We start from the raw sequence: 8,277 nt of genomic DNA, 5'->3' as shown, positions 1-8,277 counted from the left end.
TTAAATTTATTAATATATAAATATAAAAAATATATAGAATATTATTTCATCTAAATCAATACTTAATAAAATATTTAAAAAAATAAGATATTACTAAAATATAAACTCAGCTCAAGAACAAAATCATTATAATACAACCAAACACAACCTACTCTTTTATTTATTTGAAAATATACAAATCATACTTTAAATTTTAATTTTTTATTTTTATAAGAATAATATAAATATTTAATTTATTAAACTAAACATATTATAAATTACTATAAATAAATAGTAAAATTAATATTTATAATGTCAATAATAATTATTATTATTAATTTATAAAAGTTATAAATACATTTTTACTATAAAAAAACAAAGAACATAACTTTAATGCAAAGAAGTCTAAAATTAGAAACTATTCTAATACATGCTTGACCAAATAATAATATCAATCTTCAAGCACATTATAATAAGCAGTTTTGATAATCATATATCAAAAAGTGTATAATTCATTGCTTTATAATGTTATTAGTTCGGATTCATTCAAATTTATTTGACATTTTTCTTCGTCTCATCATCATCATGCTGTTCTCATTATAATGTGGACACCACTATCGGTGTCCACAATGTCGCTCATTTCACCGACCTCCAAACCATATGTCGCTTCTTCAAAAGGTTTCTGCATTTGCCCCCTACCAAAACTACCTGCACATGTATATATTTTCGTATGTTTTCTAAGTATTCTATAGTATTATCAAACATGTCTAAAATTATTGAAATACCCAATATAAATTCACCAAATCCACATGAATAAAAAAAACTTAGAATTAATACCGATAATGTAATATAAAAACTAAATTATCTTTATAAGTAATGTGAATCCCGGTTTTTACTATATTACCTAGTGAAATAATTCCTAACCTACCGAGCATATTCTTAGTGATAGAGTGTAAGAACTTATGTGATCATGAGTTCGAGTTTTCAGACCCGCATAATCATATATACATAAAATGACTGATTGACCGGGATTAATTTATCGCCTGTGTTTTAACTGTACTAATCTATATACAGAATTCCTATTATGTGGATTGAAAACAATAGATTAATCCAATTGGCATTGTGTTACGGGCTGCTCATCAAAAACCTCGGTCCTAAAATATTTTATGCATCCGTCTCTCGGCCCAAGTGTGCATATGGGCCAGTTTATGTTTTTATGGACTAATTCTGTTTTGTTTACTTTCTCTCTTATTTCTTTTGAAACCGAATTCTGTTATCTTGGAAGTTTGTTGTAACCGAATACTTTTGGGTAAACCAGCCTCTTTAAATGGTGATGCCCACCCCACTTTTTGGGGCTATGAATTGAATATTTTGGAACTTGGTGTTTAAGTTATCTCTCGGCCCTCCTCCCCCTTCTTGGACCGCTAGGTGTGATCTAGTGGTATTTCTCTCCTCCCTTTGGCTCTTCTCTCCCTAACCTCGAATTCTCCTCTAATTCTATGTCCGCTGCGCTAGAGTGTTGAATTCCATCATCAAGAACCCGTTTCTTGAATTAAAGAACTTGAAAGGCTCGGTCATAATTTAAAACTCCTAACATCTTGGTATTAGAGCTGTCCGATTCTCAACATGGTAGAAACTCGCCAGTAATCGGAAATGGATGCGCTCAAGGCCCTGATTAAAAACTTGTCCCAGCAAACAACAGCAATGCAAGCTGCCATAGACCGTAGATTTGATGTGGCTGAAGAAAGAATGACGGCCCTTGAGAGCGGGGCATCTGGAAACGTGCAAGAACCCCGCCACAGACCCTATGATGATAATTCTTGTCACGGTCCTTCACCATTTAGGCCCCCGCACCCTGGCCAGAACCGCGATCAACACTATGCTCCTCCTACTCGGCTAACCAAGGTCGATTTTCCTCGGTTTGATGGGTCCGATGTCGAGGGCTGGCTAATATCTGCCGAGCAATTTTTCAGGGTGGACAAAACTAAGGATGCCACTAAATTAGAAATTGCCCCCATTCATTTTTCTAGCGAAGCAAGAATGTGGTACGAGTCATATCTTCAAAACCGAAATCATATGGAAGCCTTATCTTAGGATGTGTTCAAAAGAGACCTTATGACTCAATTCGGGCCATCTATACATGATACACCAATGAGACAGCTAATGAATTTAAAACAGGTTGGGTCGGTTCAAGAATATAACCTCCGGTACATGTCGATCTCTCAAAAGTTATTATATATGTCAAGGGACTACGTCATTGATTGTTATTTGTCCGGTCTAAGGGAAGAGATTGCGAACTGCATCAGGTTGCGATTTCCAGATTCTTTAAACGAAGCAATGGCCATGGCTAAAGTCCAAGAAGCAACATATCGGTCCTTAATGAGCAGTGGTAACTTGTACAGCGCTGAAGCATCATTGCTGCCCACGCCATCCAATATCAACACAGCCGGGCCGAGCACCAATACTGACTTCAAGAATTCATCATATGGGTCCTCTTCAAATGCAAACCAGGGCCATGTTAAGCAATTAGACTCAGCCTCAATGGATGAAAAGCGAAAGAAGGGTCTATGCTATTCTTGCAATGAAAAATGGCAACCAAACCATAGGTGTAAATCAAAGTTATTCATGGTTTCGGCCAATCAAGAAGATCAAGAACCTGACCAAGAACCTGTTTTGGATGATTTACCTTCATTGCTCGACTCAAGGGATGAACCAGCCATATCCTTACATGCCCTGACCGGGTCTAAAGTCTTCCAAACGCTCAAGATTCTTGGCAAAGTTGGGAACCTGCCGGTGGTGATCTTGATCGATACAGGCAGCACCCACAATTTTATCAATAGCAGGATTTTGGAGAAAATAGACCACAAAAGCATAGCAACCCAGGTACAATCGGTTAGAGTGGTTGATGGATCTAATGTTTTATGTTCTAGTGTTTGCAAGGACTTGAAGTGGTCGATGGAAGGCAATGAATACCAAACAGAAATGAAGGTAATTTCCATGGACGGTTATGATATTGTGTTGGGAATTGAATGGTTGATTACTCTATGCCCGTCTTCTTGGGACTTTGAAAAGCTGACCCTATCCTATGATAAGCAAGACAGAACCACGGTCCTAAAAGGGATTCCTCGGTCGCAGGCCAGTTTGATGCATGGAAACCAGTTGGAAAAGACCTTAGATGATATATTGTTGCTGCCAAAATGCAAGTAAAGAGTAAGCCCGAAGGCCAAACTGTTTCACTCGCTGCAATGACCTTGGAAGATATTCTTAATGATCTAATTAGAAGCTACGGCTCATTCGATGCTGCTGTTATGCTGGTTCGGGAAAAAGACTTGGCCTGGATTTTTGAGCCAAGTATGGAGTTTAATCGAAGTTGGAAAAAATTATTTTTGCACCAGGCGCTGGGGACATTGCAGCAACCAAGGCCAGCTATAAACACTGAAAAACTCGACCTTGGGTGCACAGAAATTCCAGAAAGGGGCGGAGTGGCAAGCGACCCGGCAGCGCAAAGGACCGCAAGGACCCGGCCAGTTCCACTACTGAAGCGATTCTGCCGAAAGGTTTTTGTGAAAATACGGTCTTATGCTGCGACCTTTGCTGAATGTGCCGAAGCCCGACCGAAGCAATAGTTTTGAAGTTGAAGATGCATATTAGAGGCTGACCAGTCCGCGTTCTTTTCGTCGAGGGCGACGAACTTCGAAGGGGGGGATTATGTTACGGGCTGCTCATCAAAAACCTCGGTCCTAAAATATTTTATGCATCCGTCTCTCGGCCCAAGTGTGCATATGGGCCAGTTTATGTTTTTATGGACTAATTCTGTTTTGTTTACTTTCTCTCTTATTTCTTTTGAAACCGAATTCTGTTATCTTGGAAGTTTGTTGTAACGAATACTTTTGGGTAAACCAGCCTCTTTAAATGGTGATGCCCACCCCACTTTTTGGGGCTATGAATTGAATATTTTGGAATTTGGTGTTTAAGTTATCTCTCGGCCCTCCTCCCCCTTCTTGGACCGCTAGGTGTGATCTAGTGGTATTTCTCTCCTCCCCTTTGACTCTTCTCTCCCTAACTTCGAATTCTCCTCTAATTCTATGTCCGCTGCGCTAGAGTGTTGAATTCCATCATCAAGAACCCGTTTCTTGAATTAAAGAACTTGAAAGGCTCGGTCATAATTTAAAACTCCTAACACATTGCTTCCTTCCTCAATGTGAGAAACAGATCGAATCAAAGATCATTCAGGTAGCCAAAACTTGTTGATTGATCCAATGAAACCTCATTTGGTGTTTCGAGTTTCAATCATGAAATTGAAGTCATTCACATTTCAGAATTAATTCCTAGTTTAGATTAACAATAGATCAATGACTAACGGAAGCTAGCACGACCCCATACATGTATGATCCATGCTTCAACATAACACGTTCTTAGCGAGAAACAACCCAACACTTTTAGTCTTTTTGGCAAGATCCTTGTCATGTCACATAAGCTATGATTACTAATAGTATAATTAAAGGTATTGTAACTACATATCTGTATCTGAACATCTTAGAAATGTCAAAACTAAGAGATAATCATGGACCTAATGGAGGATTTATCACATAGATGACTACATTTATCAAATAGGCTAAGCAGCCATTCATAAAAACACATCTCAAAGAGGAAAATCAAGATCTATTTGGACAGAATCAGTTTCTTGAATCCAAATCAAAGCTCTCACGTATATCAACATCAACTTTACCTATTTGAATTTTCTGAACATATATAGAATTAGAAACACTTTCACTTTCAAATGTGGCTATGATGTATTCAGATCTACTTAACGTTCCAGATTAAGAAAACTAAATCGTTATCTTCCTGAAATTAACATCCTCAATGAAACGGTTTCTTAATTATCTAATTAGCGGTGGAATGAATCAAAGCACAAATCTCACGACAAGGAGAGATCAAATGATCTGAAAGTCTAGAAATAGAGAAGTAAACTAACCGAGATCGCCACCGCTCTTGGCGGAGCTGCAATCGGAGACGCGAGATGCAATGTCCTGGAAATTTGCTTTTCCGGAGATGATATCTTCGCGGATGGACTTGAGCTGATCGACGGCAGCATCTCTAGTGGTAATGGAGATGATACGGCCTTCTGGATCTTTCCAAGACGCCTTGCGTCGTGAACCTTGATGCTTGATTAGTATATGTGATGCGCTCACTTTCATCGTCGCCATTCTCAATTGATTTCTCCTTTCTGTAATTTGTTCTCTGTTGCTTAATGCCACTTGTAATGTAGACGGTTACACCATTTATATAAGGAGAAATTTGACAAAATGACCCTTAAAAATATCATTAGATGCGTTGATGACCGGGTCATAAATTAATTGCGCAAAATTATCGCTTCAAAATACCAGATTACTCCGTCTCACGCAAATGACAGGATTGTCACGCGAAGGGCATAATCGTAACGCGAAAGAACAAGATCGTCACGCGAAAGGGCAGGATCATCACGCGAAGGACAGGATCATCACGCAAATGGGCAGAATCGTCACGCGAATGCATGATAGTCACACGAAGGGACATGATCGTCACGCAAAGGGGCGGGATCGTCACGCGAAGGACAGGATCGTCACGCGAAAGACACGATTATTCTGAATTTTTTACATGCCTCCTCTTCGCGTGACGATCCTCCCATTCGCGTCACGTGAATTAGATATTTTCGTCAAAAAATTTTCAAGTGGTCACAAACCCAATTTAATTTATGTGTTGTTCACTAACGGATTTAATCCATTTCTTAGGGTCATTTCGTTAAATTCCCTATATAAGAGAGTTGTAAATTGAAGAAGTCATATTAAAATTAAAAAAAAAAAAAATATTTAACCTCATTATTCCTTAAATATTCAATATTTAGGGCAACTCTACGTTATCAATAACTAGTTAAACTTTGAAAATTTTCGTACGATGCACACTAATAAGAATAAAAATAAAATAAATTAAAATAATATTTATTCAATGTTTAAAATTATTAAAATAAAAAATATAACGCTCTCATTCCACATTTTATTCAATTCGATAAAGTAACTTATTTTCTCACATGTTTCATCACATATTTTTTCCAAATAAATCTCTCATTTCGTGACTTTACACTTTCACTTTGTCAATCAAATATTTGATTCATATTTTTTAATAATTAGCATCGTGACCTCACACTTTAGTCAATTAAATATTTGATTCATATTTCTTTAACCACTTTAAAATGATACTGGTCTATTATCCCTCGACAAACCACATATCAATCACATTTGGTTAAAGGTTGTACTTGTTTTGTTATGTTGCAAGTTCGAAACCTACAAATAACATTTTTAAATTTATTTTTAACCGTTTTAAGTTTATGGGCGGGTCAACCCACAACCCGACTCAAGTATCCATTTACTCTCACAGAAATATCCAAATTAACCACAACTCTCGACCTGACAATCCGGTCACTTTAAAAATTAAGCATCATTATATATATATAGATTAGTTAGTTAAAAATTTGAACTTTTATTGTTAAAATATCTCGCGTTCATCAAATTTATTGTTGAATCTTAAATATAAAGTGTTGTTTGCCTAGTTGGTTAAAGAGTTATACTTATTTTGTTAGGTTGCAAGTTCAAAACCTACAAATAACATTTTTAAATTTATTTTTAACCGTTTTAAGTTTATGACCGGGTCAACCCACAATCCGACCCAAGTATCCATTTACTCTCACATAAATTTTCAAATTAACCATAGCTCTCGACATGGAAATCCGGACACTTTAAAAATTAAGCATCATTATATATATTTAGATTAGTTAGTTAAAAATTTGAACTTTTATTGTTAAAATGTTTCGCGTTCATCAAATTTGTTGTTGAATCTTAAATATAAAGTGTTGTTAGCTTAGTTAGTTAAAGAGTTGTACTTGTTTTGTTAGGTTGCAAGTTCAAAACCTACAAATAACATTTTTAAATTTATTTTTAACCGTTTTAAGTTTATGGGCGGGTCAACCCACAATCCGACCCAAGTATCCATTACTATCACATAAATATCTAAATTAACCACAACTCTCGACCTGGCAATCCGGACACTTTAAAAATTAAGCATCATTATATATATATATATATATATATATATATATATATATATATATATATATATATATATATATATATATATATATATATATATATATATATTAGTTAGTAACTTTTCTTGTTAAAATTTATCGCGTTCATCAAATTTGGTGTTGAATCTTAAATATAAAGTGTTGTTAGTCTAGTTGGTTAAAGGGTAGTATTTGTTTTGTTAGGTTACAAGTTCGAAACCTATAAATAACATTTTTAAATTTATTTTTAACCGTTTTAAGTTTATGGGCGGGTCAACCCACAATCCGACCCAGGTATCCATTTACTCTCACATAATATCCAAATTAACTACAACTCTCGACCCGGCGATCCGAACACTTTAAAAATTAAGCATCATTATATATATATTATATATATATAGATACTCTTTAATATAAATGCAATATTTGATTGTCTAATGAAATTTTTTATCTTTTAAAATCTTTACTACTGTGCTAGGAGGACTTAGGCACGACACCGTTTCTACAATGGAACAATTGTGTTTGTGCCTTTGCGCCTTTAGACTGACTTATAAATTTAAACTCTCTTCTATGCGCGAATCATTAAATTTGTGAATTAGCTAAACTTAATATAAAGTTGTATATTATAAAAAATAAATCAATTTAATTAATTTGAATTGGATGTTTTTTTCTAAATAAAAATATTTGATCAAGTTATTTTAACAGTGTAGACACGACAAAATTGTCACACCTAGGCAATGACCGTGTTTGACGGACGCACAACACGACACGGCTCGACAAGTTCAGACATTCGTTATGTCCATATTGCACTAACACAATTATTCACCTATAACTTTGTTTGAACCTGACGTGAGTCAGGTGACTAGTATAGCAATACTTCTTTCAAAAAATTAAATATTAATGACAACCCTATATTTGCAATCATTTACTGGATTAGTTAAAATAAGATAATTAAATACTTTTAATAAAAAAAAATGTATACTCTTTAGGACATTTTTATCATATATTACTGGGTTATTAGATTTTAACCATACTTATGATTATGACTACATAATGTCTGCAATGATATTTATATATAGTAATTAATGTAGTTAGGAATTGTATCATCACTATTAAGTCAATCCAATGCTAGAGAAATTGTCAGTTCCATCCTTTGCTACAAATATAATCTTTTGGACTTGCACCACACAACAACCAAC

At 35.3% G+C, this 8,277-nt stretch overlaps 1 protein-coding gene across 1 annotated transcript; it reads right to left on the bottom strand.

The window, feature by feature from the left end:
• Positions 1 to 439: 439 nt before the first annotated feature.
• On the bottom strand, positions 440 to 5,224 carry LOC124932872 (peptidyl-prolyl cis-trans isomerase Pin1-like). Its single transcript, XM_047473583.1, has 2 exons — positions 4,955 to 5,224; positions 440 to 687 (listed from the first exon to the last, which is right to left on the bottom strand). Exons 1-2 carry the CDS (start codon positions 5,184 to 5,186, stop codon positions 563 to 565), a joined length of 357 nt encoding a protein of 118 aa, XP_047329539.1. The 5' UTR covers positions 5,187 to 5,224; the 3' UTR covers positions 440 to 562.
• Between the last annotated feature and the right edge of the window lie 3,053 nt (positions 5,225 to 8,277).

This window comes from Impatiens glandulifera, chromosome 3, assembly GCF_907164915.1.
Source record: "Impatiens glandulifera chromosome 3, dImpGla2.1, whole genome shotgun sequence".
NCBI lineage: Eukaryota > Viridiplantae > Streptophyta > Magnoliopsida > Ericales > Balsaminaceae > Impatiens > Impatiens glandulifera.
The sequence above is the reverse complement of the archived record's forward strand: the minus strand, read 5'-3'. Positions and strand labels throughout refer to the sequence as shown.

Excerpts from the sequence above, each read along its gene's own strand:
- LOC124932872 (XM_047473583.1), bottom strand. The coding sequence starts at position 5,186 with ATGGCGACGATGAAAGTGAGCGCATCACATATACTAATCAAGCATCAA. Across the intron at positions 688-4,954 it reads CAAGAGCGGTGGCGATCTCG|GTAGTTTTGGTAGGGGGCAA; the intron begins GTTAGTTTACTT and ends ATACATGTGCAG.